At 39.2% G+C, this 22,667-nt stretch overlaps 1 protein-coding gene across 4 annotated transcripts in view; it reads left to right on the top strand.

Moving 5' to 3' along the window:
- LOC149238266 (uncharacterized) overlaps window positions 1-22,667 on the top strand; it is a 281,970-nt gene that overhangs the window by 167,309 nt on the left and 91,994 nt on the right. For all 4 annotated transcript variants that reach the window (XR_016246367.1, XM_089372971.1, XM_089372973.1 and 1 more), the window contains exon 5: window positions 20,978-21,161. Coding sequence is in view for 3 of the 4 variants with exons in the window: in XM_089372971.1 (XP_089229097.1) it covers window positions 20,978-21,161 (184 nt within the window). In the remaining variant the exon portion in view is untranslated. The remainder of the gene's footprint in view (window positions 1-20,977; window positions 21,162-22,667) is intronic.

The raw sequence follows: 22,667 nt of genomic DNA, 5'->3' as shown, positions 1-22,667 counted from the left end.
CTACGCCACACATGATTTAGAATTGGCTGCTGTAGTACTAGCATTAAAGATATGGAGACACTATCTTGTAGGGAGAAGCTTTGTGCTTAAAAGCGACCACCAAAGTTTGCAATATTTGTTTACCCAAAGGGACTTGAATGCTAGGCAAAGATGATGGAGTGAATTTTTAAGCGAGTATGACTTTGGGATTTCTTACATTAAAGGAAAGGAAAATGTAGTGGCAGATGCTCTAAGTAGAAGACCAAGAATCTTTTCCCTTGTACCCATCAAGGTTGACTTGAGAGAGCGAGTGCTAGAACATCTCTTGGAAGATAGTTGGTATTTAAAAGTAAGATCTAGGCTTGATAGTAAAGGTCCAAAAGAACCTAAGTTTGAGGGGTATGAACTAGAGGATGATGGATTGTTATGATTCCATGGAAGGATGTACATCCCTGATAGTGGGGATCTCCGAAACACCATCCTTAAGGAAGCCCACAAAGCATTGTATTATGCGCATCCAGGTGTAAAGAAAATGTATGGTGACACAAGGAAACTCTTCTTTTGGGCAGGAATGAAGCGTGATATTGTCCAATTTGTTGCAAAATGTCTTGAATGTCAGCAAGTGAAGGTTGACCATCATCACCCAGCAGGTCTCCTGCATCCTCACAACATTCCTATGACCAAATGGGAGGTGATTTCTATGGATTTTATTGTCGGGCTACTTGTGTTGATTTGTGGTAGCATCGGATGTGCTCTAGCCACAAAATTTGGTGGAGAGGTTGGGGCACATGAGATCTCCAATACCCAGAAAGGGTTTGTGCAGATTCTAAACAGCTCAGGAGATATTAAAATAATTAATATTTTTAATGGATTCCCTAAGTCTAAACTTAGGGAAATTAAAATATTAATGTGGATTAATATAAAACTGTGTTAGAATGGTCCAAAAGACATGGATCAAGCCAGATCTAATCTTAGTCGTTGATTAGGGACTTAATCTCGGCCATTGATATGTCAACAAGAAAAGTATAAGAGGGGGCTTGAGGGTCACTTGGAGAGCACACCAGATGATCAGTCATTCTATTCTCTAGAGCAGGGTTTGCTAAGAGAGATAGAATCAGTGATCGGAGTTGCAGTTGAGGGGCAGTGAGTACAGAGGGACAAAGAGGCAGAGATAGTGCCAAGAGATCAGCGTAGGAGCCAGAGAGAGTGACACAGTAGCAGCTAGGGCTCACGCAGGGCCATGCAGAGGCAGTCAGGAGTTGCATAGTGCTTCAGAGAGGCCAGCGTTGCCGACGCAGAGGGCCAGAAGGCTGACGCAGGGACGGCCTCCTGAGGCTGATGCAGACCCATTCAAGGTGACATAGGGCCAACGCTGGGCAGAGAGAGGCTGACGCAGTCCAGAAAGGCAGACGCTGGGGTTTCTGGGGCAGATTGGAGCTGAGGAGTTCCCAGAGGGTTTATTTGGGGTTTCAGCCGAGACATCTATCTCAGACTGAGAGGTACTATTGCCAAGGGAATTCTCTATTGGGTAAGACGGATTTGGCACCCAAATTGTACTCTGTAATTGCTTAATAAGAAAACCCTTAGATAGCTTCAACGATTTTCCCGCATTGGGCTTTTCCGGGGACATTGGTCCAAAAATAATGATGTCATTTTGTGTGCTTGTTTCTGTTTCCTTTAGTTGATGATTTGTAATATGTTGAGCATGCACTAGTGTTTATTTTCAGTATTTACATTGTAACTAACTTGTTAAGTAACATAACAAGTAGGTAGGAATAAATCAGTAAAGTGCATGGAGGGTTTCTAACGTGTCAGACTTAGAAACTCCAACATGGTATCAGAGCGTGGTTGCAGATCACAGGAGAACTGAGGACATCAGCCGAGCGGAGCAATAGCAGCAGAAAACAACTGTCCTTAGTGACAAAAGTTGTTTCTAGCAGAGCAACAATGAGGGAAGGGTGACGTAGTGCCTGCGTCATCAAGGGTGAGCCAGGAAGAGGCAGCGCAGAGGTTAAGGGAGGCAAAGGGAGACTCACGCCGAGCCACACAGAAGCTAGGAGGGTTGACGCAGTTGGCCGAGGAGGCCGGGTTGTTGGTGCCGAGATTGCGTAGAGCCTAAGAGCTCTCACCTTCAGGTTGCTGGGGTTTAGGAGGCTGTGGGAAAGTTGCAGAGTGGAGCTGGTGAAGTATTGTAGTCAGAACAGTACCTGACAGGGCAAGGCCAAGAGGAGGGAGTTGCTACCGAGGGTTTCTAGTTGAGAAATCCGGATCAGTGGTGCGGTTGCACAAACGATTAAAGTAGGGGGCATCTTGACATCGGCAGAAGGATTTCCAGGAGGGAAATCGAGACTCAGCAGGAGTCGAACAAAGAACTTCTAGACGGGAAGTAGACTCAGCAGGAGTCGAATAGAGAACTTCTAGGCGAGAAGTAGACTCAGTAGGATTCGAACAGAGAACTTCCAGGCGGGAAGTAGAGAGACTTGGAGAAGTCGACAAGAAGAGTGGAGAGAAGGCCATGAATGGGCTGAGGGATTAGGACAGGTTGGATGAGGCATCCAACTTTGTCATCTGGAAGGCCAGGATCCTGTAACGCTATGTGCCATGAGTGCTCACAGACCACTTGAGCGGAAGTGGGGAGACATCGAGCTGTAGTCAGGTGGACTACAGACGATGAGGGGCAGGATCTTCCAGGTACCCAGCCTCTTGGATTAGACCTTACTACGGGAGCCTCGAAGAGGAGTAGCAGGACTGGCTGATGTGGGTAGAGATGGATGCGGATGAAGCGACAGAGAGAGCTACAGTGTAAGAGTCCCGAGACAGTGCGAGGCTAGCAGGCTGCAATAGTGCGAGAGGCACAGGAGTGTTGCACCAGTGCAGGATGTCACAAAGAGATATGCAACGGTGCGAGATGCAGGGAGTTGTTGCAGCAGCGCAGCGGTCAGAGAGGGAGCACTTGTCAACGACAGAGGGAGCTTCAGCATCAAGACGGTCTCTAGCCCAACGGAGAGGTCAGAGTTGGGAGATTAGTTACTTACTTCTTAGTGACTGAGTTGTAGTGCAGCAGTGGGCATCACGATGCAGCATGATGAGAGGAGTTGCAGTGCGGATGCAGTGTTGGGAGAAAAAACCAGCAACAACACGGATGCAGAGGGAGTTGCAGTACGGATGCAACAGCGGCAGCGGCAGGGCCATGGGTAGCAGTACAGGATGCAACAGTGCAGAGGATGGTGGGCAGCAGGCCTAACATCAGCACAGGGACCGATGCCGATGATCAGAGTAATGCTTAGTGAGGAGTATTACTAGAGCACAGTCCTCGCTAAGAGGGAGTGTTGATTGGTGGTAGCATCAGATGTGCTCTAGCCACAAAATTTGGTGGAGAGGTTGGGGCGCATGAGGTCTCCAATACCCAGAAAGGGTTTGGGCAGATTCTAAACAGTTCAGGAGATATTAAAATAATTAATATTTTCAATGGAGTCCCTAAATCTAAACTTAGGGAAATTAAAATATTAATATGGATTAATATAAAACTGTGTTAGAATGGTCCAAAAGACATGAATCAAGTCAGATCTAATCTTAGCCTTTGATTACGGACTTAATCTCGGCCGTTGATATGTCAACGAGAAAAGTATAAGAGGGGGTTTGAGGGTCACTTGGAGAGCACACCAGATGATCAGTCATTCTATTCTCTAGAGCGGGGTTTGCTAAGAGAGATGGAATTAGTGATCGGAGTTGCAACTGAGGGGCAGTGAGTACAGAGAGACAGAAAGGTAGAGATAGTGCTGGGAGATCAGTGTAGGAGCCAGAGAGAGTGACGCAGTAGCAGCCAGGGCTCACGCAGGGCGACACAGGGGCAGCCAAGAGCTGCGCAGTGCTTTAGAGAGGCTAGCGTTGCCGACACAGAGTGCCAGAAGGCTGACGCAGGGCCTCCTGAGGCTGACGCAGAGCCATTCAGGGTGACGCAAGGCCAACGCTGGGCAGAGAGAGGCTGACGCAGTCCAGAAAGGCAGACGCTGGGGTTTCTGGGGCAGATTGGAACTGAGGAGCTACCGGAGGGTTTATCCGGGGTTTCAGCTGGGACATCTGTCTTAGATTGAGAGGTACTATTGCCAAGGGCATTCTCTATTGGGTAAGCCAGATTTGGCACCCAAATTGTACTCTGAAATTGCTTAATAAGAAAACCCTCAGATAGCTGCACCGATTTTCCCGCATTGGGTTTTTTTGTGAACATTGGTCCAAAAATAACGGTGTCATTTTGTGTGCTTGTTTATGTTACCTTCAGTTGATGATTTGTAATATGTTGAGCACGCGCTAGTGTTTATTTTTAGTACTTGCATTGTAAATAACTTGTTAAGTAACGGAACAAGTAGGTAGGAATAAATCAATAAAGTGCATGGAGGGTTTCTAACGTGTTAGATTGAGAAATTCCAACAACCTCTTAAACCACAAAGGCATAATGCCTTTCTGGTTATGGTACATAAACTAACGAAAATCACCTATTTTATTCCCATAATAGATACTTATGAAGTTGCTGACTTAGCTCGAGTATTTATAAATGAAATCATTAGATTTCGTGGAGTTTCTAAGAAAACCATATAAGATAGAGATTCACGATTTACTTCAAGATTCTGGACTTGTATGCAGTCAACCTTAGGAACTCAACTAAATTTAAGTACAACTTATCGTCCTGAGGCTGATGGACAAACAAAAAGGGTGAACCAAGTAATAAAAGATATGCTGAGGATGTACAGTATGTATCATCAAATACATTGAGGATGTACACTATGCATCATCAGACACACTGGGAAAAATATTTTCCTTTGGTTAAATTTGCATACAATAACAACTACCACAACTCAATCAGAATACCTCCATTTGAAGCATTATACGACAGGCCTTGCAGAACACCGTTAAGTTGGGATAGGTTAGAGGATTGAGTGATAGTGGGGCCAGAATTAATTCAAGAGTTGGAAGAATAGGTAAAACAAATTAGACACCGGTTAAAGGAGACACGAGATAGACATAAGAATTATGCTGATACTCACAGGATAGATAGGACTTATGAAGTAGGGGATCAGGTTTTCATCCACATCAGACCAAACAAAAACACCATCCGGTTTGGAAAAGAAACAAAGTTGTCACCCTGATTTATTGGGCCATTTAAAGTTCTGGAAAAAGTTCGACCTGTCGCCTATCGTCTTGCACTACGACCCCACTTCTATAAAGTTCATAATGTTTTTCATGTATCTGTACTAAGATATTATATAGCTAACACATCGCATAACCTTCAATGGAAGGAAGTTCAAGTATCAGACGAGGGAACCATTTCGGTTGAACCATTACGTATACTGGAACGTAGGGTTTGACAACTTAGGAACCGCCTGGTAGACCAAGTAAAGGTCCAATGGGACAAGTATAGTCATGGATCCGCTACCTGGGAAGACACAAAGGCCATGTCCCAAAAATACCCCAACTTGTTTTGATTTTGAAGCACTTAAAAACCTTATTTTGTATATCTTTACTTTATTTTGGCTAGATACTTAAGACTATCCTTTTGAACTGTTCTATAACTATGAAAGGTTACACGTAAGAATAATTTCAAATTATTTGCTTAACATTGAGAGTACATGGATACCAATATGAAGGATATTATTTGCTTAACATTGCTGGTACTTGGATACCAATAAGAAGTATGCTATTTGCTTAACATCGTTGGTAAACGGATACTGATATAAATTATGAAGTATGTTATGGATGTGGTATCTATAATTTTACATATCAACATGAATGATGAGATGGAAATAAAAGAATGACTACACTTGACTATTTAATGTGAAAACGAACTTACACATATATTGGCTAGATTAGGGTAGACCATCTCCTAAAGCCATAAATGAATTTTGCTGGGTCATAAAGGACTTGGACTAGGGGAGATGGATACAATCACCTAAGAGGCTAGAAGGACTTGGATGGGTCATAAAGGACTTTGACCAGAGCTAAATGGCCCAGGGAAATTACATGATTGGACAAATCTTCTCCTAAGAAGCCACAAGGACTTGGTTGCCAGAAGGACTTGACTAGGTCATAAAGGACTTTGACTAAAGGAGATAGATGGAATTGTCTTGGGAATCCATAAAGGACTTTCGCTGAGGGTGAATGGTCCAAGGGAAGATTCTCTCCCAAGAAGAGAGAAGGACTTGGTTGGGACATAGAGGACTTTGACCAAAAGGGATTTATACATTTACCCAAGGAGCCATAAAGGACTTTGGCTAGAGGTAAAAGGCCCTAGATACTCACATTGCTTACCCTAGGATAGAGTGATCTATAGATGTGCATGTGAGGAGTTACATTGCCCACTCCAAGATGGAGTTATAGACATGCATCAACTTAGCAAGATCATGAACTTTTCTTATGAAGGAGAAATTTCAGCTAAGGGAAAATTTGTTGCAGCCAAGGAGAATACCTCCCTCATTAAGAGGGAGTGTTGTCTTTTTGTGTAGCATCGAGAGGTGTCCCAAATGCTAAGAGACCTCCTAAGTTGGCCTAGGAAAATTTATGGAAATAAAAATAAAAATTCTATTTTTTGGCCATCATGTAGGCTCAAAATGGTAAAGTCGGCCTCACCATGAAAGGGTGTGACCCTTGATCAAAATTCACCCATTTTGACAAGTATATATACACAGTGTAACACCTCCTCTTTGACCAATCCGGATCATCACATATTCTCTTCTATTCCAGCCACCATGCGAAGTCAAAGGAGAAGATTCTTGGAGCTGTTATCCCCTACAATTTCCTAGGCTGAGGAGGAGATCGAAAGAGGTAACGTCGAACCACTTTCAGTTCAGTAGGTAGCCCTACTGAACCAGAGAAGGATCTCCCTAAGGATTTGTCAATGAATAAGTGGAAAGAAATAGGTTTTAGGCTAGATATAGAAGTCTTGTTTGAGTATTTTTGAATTTAGTGTTTTTGGTTTGCTGGACTAGGGATTAGAGCAGGTAATTAGGTTAAGGCTTCAAGTATGCAGTGACAAGTATAAAAATGAGCTAGATATCAGTGTGTTATGGTGAACTTAAAGTGTTGTCAATGTAGTATAGGTCTGAGAGTTTAAGATAACATAATGAGCATGTAAAAGCATGAATTTATTAGTCCTAGAAGAAAAGAAACACAAGCATGATTTCCATATAAATAGAGCTTAAATCTAAGAATTTTGTCTATATAACTGCAAGGAAAACCATAGGAAGAAGATAAAGCATGAAAAGAGAGATGATTTCATCAATTAGAAGCTGATCTGAAAGGAAAACAACACCATAGACTCACTGAACAAGTATTCTTGAAATATAGTTGCAACTGCTCCTGTATTAGCTATAAGAGAACATAAGGTACCAAGCCTCTCCACAAAAGTCCAACCCCTCTCTCTGAATGAGAAATGATACATATAGACTCAATTAAACAACTTCCCCACCTTCAAGAGTCGAATTCCTAGGTGGTGGAACTGTTTCCAAGATTCTCTCAACCAACAGGTGAGAGTGAGAAGGTCAAATACAAACTCTTCTCTTAGACTTTGTTTTGAATTTTGCTTCCTTTATGAGGCCTAATTAACCATAAAAACAACCTATCATGTCTATTTATTTATGATTACATCATATAACCTCGAACTACTAAGTTTTGACTTTGACCAAGTCAAACTAAAAACTAGGAAATTACATAGTGAAATTTAAAATAAAAACTCAGAAATTTGCAGAAGTGCAGCGCCAACTTTGAGCCCACTTTTAGGTGCCTTCCTGAAGTCCAAATTGAGATCTGAGAGAACGTTCAACTAGCCTTGCTTGTCTAGTTTCCAGAACACCTTGAATTTTTGAAAATGACCCATGGGAAGGCCTTCAAAAACTCATTCTCCCAAGGTGTCTCTAGAAGCACAACGCCTATCAAAAAGAGTGGCAAAATGATGATTTTTGACCCCTTTTTCTCATTTTTCTCAAAATCTGAGCCCTTTCTGAGAAATATGATGAAATGGGTTTTGAGAGGAGGTCATCAGCTTTCCAAAAATGTAAGCCACTTGTCATTTGGAACCCTAAGGAAAAAGGCGCCGTGCTTCTGTGACTAGCCCAGTTTTTGAATTTGGCACCTGTTGACCTCTACTGGTCAACTACCCATGCAGTACACCCCCCTTTTCTTGGCAAAAAGGGGCAACACCTGATCAACATATCCGTGCCATCCTGCCATCATCAGCAACTTGATCATTTTGATTGTAAAACCCAGTCTGCATGTATTAATTGTAAATAATCTTAGCAGACATGAGTCGTGTATGTGAATTGCCTAGGTGGACCTAACTTTCTAGTGGTAATCTACGTCCCGGAAGGTTTTTTGTCTCACCGATCCATGGATCGGCAGAGTTTTCCTTCAAACCTGACCCCAAAGCCGGGATGGATTTTGTCATTGGAATTTTAGGAGAATCCTAGTGTGTTGATCTGCTAGGTTATAGTTGTGTCGTAGAACTGGGTGATTTGTGAGGGTCTATGTTAAAGGGGTTTTCGTCCCCTTAAGATGTAAATTTGTAAATGTCATGATGTAATGTGTCTTGAGGGTCGAAAAATGTTTTAAATCCCCTCATGAGTCCTAAGTCCTAGGTCCTAGGTGATGTTTCCGAAGGCTTAGTTCGATGATCCATTTAATAAAATAATAAAATAATAAAAAATTAAAAAATAAAAAAAAAAATTAAATTTTTTTTTATTAAAAAATAATAAAAAATCATAAAATAGAGCAAAAACCCTAAAATAATAAAATAATAATATTTTAAGTGAATGCATGCAAAATATTATTTTTTAATAATTCGACGGATGAGATTAAGAGATGTCTTGATCTCCATCGACGGTCGAGATCATTTCTACATGGATCACTCGAACTAGTCGTTGGGATCATTTCCTTTAAATAGGGTGCTAGGGGTCATTTCAGATCATTGGATCTGTGAGTCTGGTACTGAAGAAGCTCTCTTGTAAATCTGTTTCTGGTTAATAAAAGAAGACTTTGGGGTCCATATCTTGCTGGTGTTACTCTCTTGAAATGCTGTGAGATTGTTTAATTTTCTGCATATTTTCTTTTCAGTCATTAATAATAGCTTTTTTGTAGAGTATTGTGGGCACAGGTATCTTGTCCACTTGCTAGGGTTTGAGTGCTGTTAGGGTTTCTGAAGTAATGGCAGGTATCTCCATTACTGTTTGAGATCTAGCAACATTTTTGCCCTCTTTATTGACGGTTGTTTTGAGCTGTGCAGAAAGCATTTTCTGAAGGAATTTTGTGGGCGTTCGGGGAAGTTCTCGGCTGAACCAGCCAACCCCGCAAGCATTTTTTGCTGAGCCCAGTTGGATTTGATCCTGGGTCTATCATTCAGTTTTATTTTCTGATTTGCATGAGAGATTTTCTGAAGTTCTTCACAGTGAAAACCTTAAATTTTTATTTTCAAAATGTTTTCTGTGCTTATTGATAAATCTGGCTGTTAAGGGGCCAAATCTGTAAATTAATCAGCTGTCTTAGGGTTTCAATTTTCTCTGATCTAGGGTTTCAAATTCTTGTTTTGTACAGTTTTTATTAGGGCTTAGGGTTTTTAGGTTAGCTTCCGGCACACTCCATCTTAAGTTCTCTTTCTCTTGCAGGTTACAGGCTTGATCCAAAGCCTCAAAATACATGTTGGGGTTTTTCTGGCAGTTTTGTTCATGTATCTTAGCGTTGCAGATCGCCATCAGAATTCACAAAAAATACTGAAAGGACACAAATCGTGGCTAAATTTTCCTGTCCATGTGTTGGTGTACATCGTGCAAACGGTGAAAACATTAGTTTTCCTTTATGCAAGATAACCACGGCAGCTCACGCAAGTGAAATTTTAACTACCCACGTCAAAAATCTCAGTGCATCGTATCCATCACTGGCAAACAAAACTCAACGCTTGCAGTCTCAGTATCCTCGCGCGTCCATTGTCTTCTTCCTAACTTGCAATCCATTAAAGCGAAAACAAAGAAAACACTGGCCCTCTGCTGCTGTCAGAACCCTGCAAACAGCAAGAAAAGCGTGAATTTTTGCCCCTGTGTGCTATTCTATCCGCGTCCCAGACTTCCGCCGACCTGCACGCACCCAGGAACATCACAAAAAGAGAAGGGAAACGCAGAAACGATGTGACACAGTTCGATTTTTATTGACGAGCCTGGTAAAATAAATCGGTTTCAATCGAAACATCTCAAATCGGCATCCGCAGCGTTCAGGTAACTTTCAAAAAATGATTTGCGCCTCTTCCTGTCGAAAATCCTTTCACGCGTTCGATTTTTTTTTTACCTGGTTTATGATTGTCTGCCGTCGAAACTTCCTTGGGTAACCTGTAATCGATTTCAAATTTTTTTTGCCGCCGTCGCCTTCCTCCCGTGGCTGACTGAATATCATCGTTTCCAAGCATGCTTTTCCTGGTCGTGGGTTTATGTTTTACGCGCTGTGGAATTTTCGTTTGGGCTCACTGTAACATTCGTTCGCTTTTTTTATGTTTTTTGATTTTTTTTTTATGATAATAGCATAGGTTAACTTTGATTTTAATTTAGCCTAAAGTTTTATGTATAGTTAGATTTTATTTTATAATTTTAGATTTTAATTAACGTAGATTTTAATTAGATCTTAAATTATATTTAGTTTAGGTTTTGTTTTATTTAGATTTTGTTATGAAAAATAAAAAATAAAAAGATTCATTTATAATATTTCTTTAGATTTTAGATTTAGTTTTAATTTTTAGTTAAGTTCTCATTTATAATATTTCTTTAGATTTTAGATTTAGTTTTAATTTTTTAGTTAAGTTCTCATTTTATTTTAATTTTTTTTATAAAAAAAAAAAATAATATAATTTTTAATTCAATTTTTGATTAAATAGTTAGTTTTAAAAAAAAATAAAATTTGTGGAAAATTTTCTTCGTCAGATCCAGTCATTTTCGGGATTTATCATCTTTCATGCTGAGATCTAAAATTTTCAAGTCGAGATGCGAATATGATATCTGGTTAATAATTCATGATTCTCGTGGTGGTTTAAGGCTTTCATCTTTTCAAAATTTTTAGTTGCTGGATATCGTTTTGGTCATTTTAAGAGCATTGTGATTTAGCTGATGACAAATGATTGTTGTTCACGGTTTATGTTTCTATATCATCTAACAAGTAATCGTTTTAATAACAATCTCTTAAGGCACTGGTCTGCTAAATTAATCAAATCATTTTAGTGCTTATCTTAGTCGTGTCTCGTGTCTCCCAACCAACTGGTCGACAGTTGGTCTCTTTATCTCACAGGGACTACCCCCCTTAGCCGCGGGAGACAGCCTTAAACGGAGGGATCGGGGATCAGAGTGACAGCCCCCGGTCTGAGGGTTGTCGTGTCAATCTGCGCGACAACATTTTTTGGCGTCGTTGCCGGGGATAGAGATTTTCTGTCCTTGGTGTTTCAACATCTTTTCATCATTCATCGTTCATCTGTCTATCATTCGTTTGAGTCGGCAACGTCAACACTTTTTTGGCGCCGTTGCCAGGGAAGTTGTTTTCTCGGCGTTTCAACGACAAATCATTTTTCTCATTTCTTATCTCTTCATCTGGCCCGGCAACGCCAACATTTTTGGCGCCGTTGTCGGGGACAGAGTTTTTCTGTTCCTGGAGTTTCATCGACATTCATCTTCTCATCTTTCTCATCTCTCATTTGAGCTGGCAGATTCAACCTTTGGGGTTATCATTTGGATCTTTCATTGCCTTATCAGTGTCTCTTCGGTGTGTTTCTTGTTTGGGTGGCGACTCCACTTTCTCATTTTTCCCAGACAAGAAGCTTCCCTCATATCTGCTTGTGATTACTTTTTGGATCCTAGAATCAGATTCATTGTTCAAGTGGCGACTCCACTTCTTTCATCTCTTAATTTTCTTGAGCAGAAATCTCTTTCTATCATCCATCTGATCCCTTACTGTTCATCATGGATTATTCATGTAAACCATGTCATTTTACTGATAATCTCCATGATCTTCCGAAAGAGGCCATTTCTAAATTATTTAAGTTCTCGGGTGGTGATTCGGTCACTGTTGGAAAGCATTTAAACATGTTTACTTGTGTAATGATCTTATATTGTAGATTTCCTCAATATAATCATGAAGATTTCAAGATGCGTCTATTTGTCCATTCTTTAGAGGGTGATGCCTTGAATTGGTTTAATAATTTTCCTAATGATTTTTTCACTTCTTTACAAGACATTCTCAATGCTTTTAAAGATAGATATGATAGTCCAAACAGCTTGCCTTCTACCTCTAAAATTGTGCAACAGAATGAAAGTAATTTGATAAGAGGTCCAGCTGAAAGATCCCAAGACGATTCATCATGTCAGAATGTGTCATCCACCGGAAATATTGCAGATCAAGTTCATGATAGTGAAAAATCAGGGACAAATGACAATGAAAGGGAAGAGAAAAAACAAATTTTACGAGATCTAATGATGCTGGTGAGAAATATGGAAATCAATCAAACTAATTATGTCAATGATGTGAAAACTTTATGCACCCACCTGGGAAAATGTAATAGGGAGATTGAGGTCACGCAAAATCAACATACTAAAGAAATTGAGGCCATGAAAACTAAATATGAAACAGAAATTGGAAACATGCATAGCAAGATGTCAGTCTTAGAGGAAAATATGGTGACCATGAAAGCTGATCATGATAGGGAAATTGACTCTATGCAAAACAAGTTATTAACTATGGATGAGGAAATGACTATCATGACGTTCAATCATAACAATCAGTTGGCTGACATGCAAGCGAATCATAAAGAAGAAATAAATTTCATGCAACATTGCTTGATGGACATAAAGGAAAAGAATGATAAAGTAATAAAACACATGTAAGAACACCATGCCATACAAATCAGTGCTATAAAGGATGAATGCTCTAGTCAGATGGATGCCATTAGAATACAAGTTCAAAAGATTCAACAATGGCCAGATGATAAGAGAAACCAGGAGCCTTATCATTTGCCGCAACAAGCTCCATCTTATTATGAGGAGGTCATTAGTTCAATTGAAAGATGGTTAATTGAAGGTGATCCGGATAGATTTAAGAATGATAACGATCAGATGCAGGATAAAGAAAGACATATCACGCATACTTCATCTGATAGTTTTGAAACAGAAAGTTCCAGGTCATCAGTAATTCCACCTGCCAGAAAGAAAAAACGTAAGAGAAAGAAGATGAGACGAAGATTTGATACATCAAACGGCCGTGAGCAACTTGATTTTCGGATAGGAAAAAGTCCTACCATATGCAAAATTGGACATGGCACATCCGACAAGCAGCCCGCAGATTTGCCTGAAAGCAGGGAAATGCTCAGTATGCACTATATTGAACACATCTGATCCCATAGGGCATCCTTTGTATCGTATTTCTAACCCTACTCCTTGTTTTTTCCGCATTTTTATTTCTGCTTTAGATAGTTAATAAATGAAGAGCTTTTATCTTTCCTGTGCTTAACGTATATGATGATTTTTTGGATGGACGCTACTTATTTTTGTGTTGTATGGATGCAGATTCTGGATTTTCACATTCCTGCAAGCAGCAACGTGTCCCCAAGTAGAGCCAGATGTTGACCTCTACTGGTCAACTACCCATGCAGTACACCCCCTTTTTCTTGGCAAAAAGGGGCAACACCTGATCAACATATCCGTGCCATCCTGCCATCATCAGCAACTTGATCATTTTGATTGTAAAACCCAGTCTGCATGTATTAATTGTAAATAATCTTAGCAGACATGAGTCGTGTATGTGAATTGCCTAGGTGGACCTAACTTTCTAGTGGTAATCTACGTCCCGGAAGGTTTTTTGTCTCACCGATCCATGGATCGGCAGAGTTTTCCTTCAAACCTGACCCCAAAGCCGGGATGGATTTTGTCATTGGAATTTTAGGAGAATCCTAGTGTGTTGATCTGCTAGGTTATAGTTGTGTCGCAGAACTGGGTGATTTGTGAGGGTCTATGTTAAAGGGGTTTTCGTCCCCTTAAGATGTAAATTTGTAAATGTCATGATGTAATGTGTCTTGAGGGTCGAAAAATGTTTTAAATCCCCTCATGAGTCCTAAGTCCTAGGTCCTAGGTGATGTTTCCGAAGGCTTAGTTCGATGATCCATTTAATAAAATAATAAAAAATAAAAAAAATAAAAAAAAATAAAAAAAAATTATTAAAAAATAATAAAAAATCATAAAATAGAGCAAAAACCCTAAAATAATAAAATAATAATATTTTAAGTGAATGCATGCAAAATATTATTTTTTAATAATTCGACGGATGAGATTAAGAGATGTCTTGATCTCCATCGACGGTCGAGATCATTTCTACATGGATCACTTGAACTAGCCGTTGGGATCATTTCCTTTACATAGGGTGCTAGGGGTCATTTCAGATCATTGGATCTGTGAGTCTGGTACTGAAGAAGCTCTCTTGTAAATCTGTTTCTGGTTAATAAAAGAAAACTTTGGGGTCCATATCTTGCTGGTGTTACTCTCTTGAAATGCTGTGAGATTGTTTAATTTTCTGCATATTTTCTTTTCAGTCATTAATAATAGCTTTTTTGTAGAGTATTGTGGGCACAGGTATCTTGTCCACTTGCTAGGGTTTGAGTGCTGTTAGGGTTTCTGAAGTAATGGCAGGTATCTCCATTACTGTTTGAGATCTAGCAACATTTTTGCCCTCTTTATTGACAGTTGTTTTGAGCTGTGCAGAAAGCATTTTCTGAAGGAATTTTGTGGGCGTTCGGGGAAGTTCTCGGCTGAACCAGCGAACTCCCGCAAGCATTTTTTGCTGAGCCCAGTTGGATTTGATCCTGGGTCTATCATTCAGTTTTATTTTCTGATTTGCATGAGAGATTTTCTGAAGTTCTTCACAGTGAAAACCTTAAATTTTTATTTTCAAAATGTTTTCTGTGCTTATTGATAAATCTGGCTGTTAAGGGGCCAAATCTGTAAATTAATCAGCTGTCTTAGGGTTTCAATTTTCTCTGATCTAGGGTTTCAAATTCTTGTTTTGTACAGTTTTTATTAGGGCTTAGGGTTTTTAGGTTAGCTTCTGGCACACTCCATCTTAAGTTCTCTTTCTCTTGCAGGTTACAGGCTTGATCCAAAGCCTCAAAATACATGTTGGGGTTTTTCTGGCAGTTTTGTTCATGTATCTTAGCGTTGCAGATCGCCATCAGAATTCACAAAAAATACTGAAAGGACACAAATCGTGGCTAAATTTTCCTGTCCATGTGTTGGTGTACATCGTGCAAACGGTGAAAACATTAGTTTTCCTTTATGCAAGATAACCACGGCAGCTCACGCAAGTGAAATTTTAACTACCCACGTCAAAAATCTCAGTGCATCGTATCCATCACTGGCAAACAAAGCTCAACGCTTGCAGTCTCAGTATCCTCGCGCGTCCATTGTCTTCTTCCTAACCTGCAATCCATTAAAGCGAAAACAAAGAAAACACTGGCCCTCTGCTGCTGTCAGAACCCTGCAAACAGCAAGAAAAGCGTGAATTTTTGCCCCTGTGTGCTATTCTATCCGCGTCCCAGACTTCCGCCGACCTGCACGCACCTAGAAACATCACAAAAAGAGAAGGGAAACGCAGAAACGATGTGACACAGTTCGATTTTTATTGACGAGCCAGGTAAAATAAATCGGTTTCAATCGAAACATCTCAAATCGGCATCCGCAGCGTTCAGGTAACTTTCAAAAAATGATTTGCGCCTCTTCCTGTCGAAAATCCTTTCACGCGTTCGATTTTTTTTTGACCTGGTTTATGATTGTCTGCCGTTGAAACTTCCTTGGGTAACCTGTAATCGATTTCAAATTTTTTTTGCCACCGTCGCCTTCCTCCCGTGGCTGACTGATATCATCGTTTCCAAGCATGCTTTTCCTGGTCGTGGGTTTATGTTTTACGCGCTGTGGAATTTTCGTTTGGGCTCACTGTAACATTCGTTCGCTTTTTTGATGTTTTTTGATTTTTTTTTTATGATAATAGCATAGGTTAACTTTGATTTTAATTTAGCCTAAAGTTTTATGTATAGTTAGATTTTATTTTATAATTTTAGATTTTAATTAACGTAGATTTTAATTAGATCTTAAATTATATTTAGTTTAGGTTTTGTTTTATTTAGATTTTGTTATGAAAAATAAAAAATAAAAAGATTCATTTATAATATTTCTTTAGATTTTAGATTTAGTTTTAATTTTTTAGTTAAGTTCTCATTTTATTTTAATTTTTTTTATAAAAAAAAAAAAATAAATTTAATTTTTAATTCAATTTTTGATTAAATTGTTAGTTTTAAAAAAAATAAAAAATTGTGGAAAATTTTCTTTGTCAGATCCAGTCATTTTCGGGATTTATCATCTTTCATGCTGAGATCTAAAATTTTCAAGTCGAGATGCGAATATGATATCTGGTTAATAATTCATGATTCTCGTGGTGGTTTAAGGCTTTCATCTTTTCAAAATTTTCAGTTGCTGGATATCGTTTTGGTCATTTTAAGAGCATTGTGATTTAGCTGATGACAAATGATTGTTGTTCACGGTTTATGTTTCTATATCATCTAACAAGTAATCGTTTTAATAACAATCTCTTAAGGCACTGGTCTGCTAAATTAATTAAATCATTTTAGTGCTTATCTTAGTCGTGTCTCGTGTCTCCCAACCAATTGGTCGACAGTTGGTCTCTTTATCTCACAGGGACTACCCCCCTTAGCCGCGGGAGACAGGCTTAAATGGAGGGATCGGGGATCAGAGTGACAGCCCCCGGTCTGAGGGTTGTCGTGTCAATCTACGCGACAACAGCACCAAAATTCTCAAAAAACCAAAAATGCTCAGAGAACCTTCAAAATTGGTCATGACGTGTAAAATGAGGTATGTTATGCTCTCATCGATGCTTCAGCAAGCATCCCCAAGTTATCCCTTTCATTTTTTTCCTTTAGGGTTTCCTTTAGCTTGTTTTTCAACTGCTTGAGCTTGATGTTGCAAATCATGTTTCTGATCTGATAATGATGGGCCATGGGCCTCAATAGCTGATTATCCCTATTGGCTTTGTCAAGAAGATTTTCTAAGTGGTCATTGACCTTACTTAGCCAATACTCTCTATCTTCATTAATCTCCAAGGCAATTTTGTCTTCCATGTCTAAGTCTTCATCTAGTAGGTTACACTCTTTCTTTTCCTTTAATGCTCTTTTGAGTCCCTTTGTTCTTGGTTTCTTTTTCCCAACTTGCTTTTCATGTTCCTCATGTTCACCAGGTTCCAACACTACTGTACCTTTGCCTCCTTGTTGCAGCACCTTGGATTGCTTTTTCTCCATGCTGAGTTGTTTGGCCTTAAGCTGACTATTTTCTTGCTCAAGGAAAGAAATGATGAAATGAGGGAGTTAGGGAAGGGAGATGATGATAGGGGAATTTTGGGAGATGGATAGGGGTGGTAGAAAACTTAGGAAGTTTGAATGGAGTGAAATCAGAGAGAGAGATGAGTAGGAGAATTTAAAAACAGTTCTGCTAGGAAATTGTCCAAAATGATAGGTATGAGCTAGGGTTTGTGTAAAGGTGAGGTAAACTGAAGGTAAATGAGTTGATTAGTGAATGATAGGGTGATTTATATATATACAGAGGTATGAGATGACAAATTTTAAAGTTTGCAATGTCATAACTAACAAAACCCATCATTTGCACTAGCTTTGCAACATGAAATTTCACATAAACCCTAGATGAAGAAAACTCACATTTGCACTTACTTTGCCAAAGGAAAAAAGTGAGTTAGATGATGATACTTACTTGTAGAACAGCTTAGAAGATCAAAAGAATAGGAAAGCAAGCTTTAATTTGAAGTTTGGGTGAGTTTTGCCAAGTTTTGGGCCACTCCGTCCTAAGCGTAGTGCCGTTGGCAGAAGCACAACGTAGTTCATGGAAGCACAATGCCACCTCCAGAAGCACAACGTAGTTCATGGAAGCGCAACACCAACTTGTAACCCGCTTTTGGAGGCCTTAAACTGCTCCAAATTGCGAACTTGATAGCTTGTTGGAAAGCTCTTGAAGTCTGCTACAAGATGGACTCCTCAATAATGTAATTTGGACACTCCAGTAGGGAGAAAAATTGATTTTCCCAAGGTCACTCAAAAAACGCAGGGTGTCTCTGACAAAAGCGCAGTGCCAACTTGCAAAGCACTTTTGGATGCCTTCCACTAATCCAAATCACGATCTGAAGGTACCATTGGAAAGCTTAGGATGTCTGCTACACAATAGAGTCCTTAAGCACTGCCAACACCTGCTCCAAATCCTTGAAAAACTGTCTTGAAGTCAAACTGTCCAGAAGTGTAACAACTCTCCCGTTGCAAGTGTAGTTTGGGCATTTCTCTCAAATCATAATACCTGTGCATAAACTAAAGGAGGTTTTTGTTCCTTGGACTATAATTGACAAAAACCTCTTTCACTTTTGTAAAATTCTTCTCCATTTGGTCAGAAACATATTTTGAAGAAAAAATGTCCCTATGAGAAATGATGAGACGAGGTAGTGTACTGGAGCATTGTCTTATTTGAAATAAAACATTACCTTTACCTTTATTTTGCTTTCCCTAAGCTGCTAACTCCCTTTACCCAGTGAATCACATGATGGACATGTTTTTGTTTTGACATATGGTATCATGATGACACATGGAGTGAAACCCTATACCATGACCTAAAATGAGGAATTTAACCATTTCATGACCCAAGACACTTAAATGAAGATATGATACCTCGAAGAAGACAATGACCATGATGAGTGATGAAGACCATGAGTAAGTGAAGGGAGCAGCAGTGACCTAGACACAACAGCCAATGACCAAATTTTTATTTGAAGATTCACTGAAATGACAAAAATTTGACTTGACACCATAACAACACCTTGTAAGAGCATATTTGATCACTGGTAACAGGCTGAACTGACAGACACTAACAAGAGGTTTGACCGAGCTAGTTCTAGACTGTTTGACCGAGCTCAACCTGCCGTTTGACCAAGATTTCGGGTTGACTTTGATTGCAGAAACAGGCCAAGTTTGACCGCAGAAGAGGATTGTTTGACCACAGGAGTCAACTGCAGGTCCGAAGTTGACCGCAGGAGATAAGCTGACCAGAATTGACTATTTGAGTGGTTTGACCAGCGTTGACTGGCTGGTAGTTTGACCAGATTTGACTAATGTTTAGACTTGGATTTTGGCACAGATTTCTAGACAATTTTTTGGAATTGTAAACCTTGCTGAAGAATAATTTCTCCTAGAAGAAAAGTTGCTGGGTTTTCTCCCAAGTTTGGGTTTCCCAAGGTAAATATGTCGTCTCTATTGTGCATGTCTGTCTCTTTGTGATCTTACTGTTTTTGCTGCATTACCGTTAAGATTTTCTATGTATAATTGCTCAATGATATCAGTGGCGTGAGATTAATTAATTGAAGATCATTAAATAGTAATTATCAGATCTTAAAGTGCATCTTTGTAGAAAATTCAACAGTTTCAATGAGGAAGCTCTAGTCAATTCTACATTCCTGGTTTCTCATATTAAGGAACCAGAATTGATAGGACCAGTTCTTACTTTGAAAATTATTACCTGATCTTAAAGTGAAAATCTGCCACTTATAGGGCAATAAAGTTCATTGTTCTGAAATTGGTATTACAGAAACAGGGAGAGACTATGATGGATTCTGTCAGTTTGGGAGATAATTTGGCAAATTAAAACATAAATCTGCAATTTGCCTTCACTGTTTGAAGTAGTCTTCATGAGTTTGAAGTATTCCTTCAGAGTATTTAATTTCAAGCTTCAAAGCCTCTAGGGAAACGTCCCACAAATTGGCATGCACCAATTTATAAGTGAGAGGAAGTTTAATCAGCAACAAGAATTGGCTTCCTAATAGTGATCTGGACACCTTTGGATCACGTTCTTTCAAGGATTTTTTTAGGGCTATTACTGGCCTTTGGGAAACTCATATGTCATGCTTAGCAGATTAAATGCAAAACTGCCCCTATTATACTGCAGATAAATTCTAAATGGCCACTTAAATACTACACATTATAGGAGAAAAACTGAAAGAAAATATCACCTGTTAATATACATGAAAATTGCATAGGACATGTCAGAGTGGCTACATTGTACACATTAAGGATTTGTGTAAATATAACAGGTTTATGTTTCTTAATGAGTACTCTCTGTTATGAGATAGGCAATATAGTACAGTTATATTTACCATTAAGTGTGCTTGTTTTAGCCAGCCTCTGTCTTTAGGGAAACTCATATGCAATACTGGCCCATTTTAAATGAAAAACTCCCTCTATTATGAACAATAACCATGAAAATTAGTGCTAGGGCCTGTGGCCTTAACAATCCAAAATTTTCTAAAAGATAATTTAACCATCAGCCTCCTCAATATAGATGTCCCAGTGCAAAAGAGTTGTGCGATAAAGACAGGCTACATGACACAATAACTGACTGGTAGGTGGACCCTGGTTTTGACCACCATAACTCCCTGTCTTTCTTTTGCTGGTGGCTCAAGCACCGGGGGATGATATCATGCTTTAAGTTTGGGCTTTTCTTGATTAATATTTTACTGCTTACAGATCAGTGCAATTTCTCATGCTCTTATAAGTTGCATGTTTAACATTTTAAAACTTGTTTTTTTGTGATAGTTTGTAGAATTTGGGCTTCTAATGTAGGCATTTGGATGATAACTTCTGATTTTTGGATTTTATTCTCCAGTTTTTAAGATATCCATGCAAGTATAGGTTTGAAACTTTCTTTCTTATATTCCAGTTAAAAAATTAGTGTTGAAATTTTAAAGCTAAGAAGCATCATATCGTTTACAAATTAAGCAGTTTATTAGGAATCAATAAAATAGATCCTGCAGGCTGCTTATATTTTGATGTTAATATGCATGTTTTCCATTGATGATTGACTAATTACTTTTCACTGCATTTTCGCAGTCTGAAAAATCTAAATATTTTAGGGAGGAGATATTTAGTGCACTCGCTATAATTGAGCAAGGGCATGGGCCTCCTGGGGAAAAAAGATTGCAAGGTTCCTATGCTGGAGCAATGGGGCAATGTCAATTCATGCCATCAAGTTTTCTGTCCTATGCTGTGGATTATGATGGAGATGGTCATACAGGTTTGGATTGCTCCGTTATTCTATTTCATGAGCAGTTTGACCTTAACAACAAATATCTATAACCTAAATTTTCATAGGTTTGGTTTGTAAGGGGTAACATTGATACCCATAGATGGGATATTTGGGATCCTTGTATAAAACACCAATGATCACTATATCTTTTTTTGTTTAAGCTTGAAATTAATATAATTTCTGCTACAGTACCTAAAAAAAGAGATTCCTAGATGATTTCTGTATGAGGAAAAAGAGTTATGTGGATACAAATGTAGAGAGGAAAAATGAGATTCCACACCTTTTGTGAATATACATGCCAAAAGCATTTATGAATATGGAAATGGGAAAAATGAGATTCCGCACTTCTTACAAATACACATGCCAAAAACGTTAATGGATATGGGAACTGGCAAGGTTTGGCAGAGATTTAGTACCTTCTCAACTTGCACTTAATGATAAAAGCCCTAATCCACAAGGTGCAATGCTAGTGGGAACTATTAGGACAGTTGACACTATCACCTAAGCAACCTAATCTTTCACTTTAGGCTGTCTCTCCTCTGGCTCAAGGGGCTATCCCTAGAAAGGATTACCAAAGCTAAACAATGAGTCACAAGGTGACAAGAGAGTAACTTTAGTAAAAGGATGTTTTTTGTATTATAAAGGTAAAAGAATGATGGAAGGATCAAGAGATTAGTGCCTATACAAACAAGGACAAATGGAGTCAAGAGGCTGATCCAAGAGAGCAAGCTCAACAAAAGGTTAAAACTCCAAGGGCCACATATCCCTGCCAAAAGAAGAACTTTAACATTGCTGAAAATGAATGTAAATGAATACTAGAAGGGCCTTAAAAGTGTCACAGCAAAACTATGCCAATAAGGTATGCCCCACACAATAAAGCATTAGTCTAGCACCCACTCAAGATGCTAGATGCAAGAGAATACCACCAGGTTTAAGACACCAAAGGGTTCAAGAGGAAAAACCTCCACACATGAACCCCTTTCAATAAGGTAGATATACTCTTCTCTCTTGGCCCTACAAAGTGTGAAAATTGTTAATCCTCAAGGAACCCCTACTGCAGCAAATCTGAATCTACTTCACCTACTTGATTTTAATATACATTATCAAGTTATTCTTTGAATATTGAAGCAAATTACTTCTGCAGCCTACACTAAATATTTTATTACATGAAACAAGGAAATTGAGCAAAGAACAAGATACATAGGACACAATTATTTTTGGACAAATAGTCCCCGGAAAAACCCAATGCGGGAAAACCGGTGCAACAGCTTTGAGGGTTTATTATTATGTAGGAGAAAATTCTGAATACAAATCTAGGATGCTTCAATTAGCAATCCTTTACAGAGAAAATACTGGACAAAAGACTGGTGAGATAATCTCACCCTGTCACTAGAGAACCAGTGACAGATCCTCAGCTCTGGGAGGCTTTGCGTCACCTTCTGATGGCCTCTGCGTCAAACTATGTCACCCTGTGTAGCTTTTGCGTCACCTCTC

The sequence above is a fragment of the Pinus tabuliformis genome, chromosome 8 (assembly GCF_031772625.1).
Source record: "Pinus tabuliformis cultivar Carrire ecotype Pingquan chromosome 8, CPIR1, whole genome shotgun sequence".
Taxonomy (NCBI): domain Eukaryota; kingdom Viridiplantae; phylum Streptophyta; class Pinopsida; order Pinales; family Pinaceae; genus Pinus; species Pinus tabuliformis.
This window is presented reverse-complemented; position numbering and strand designations above follow the sequence as displayed.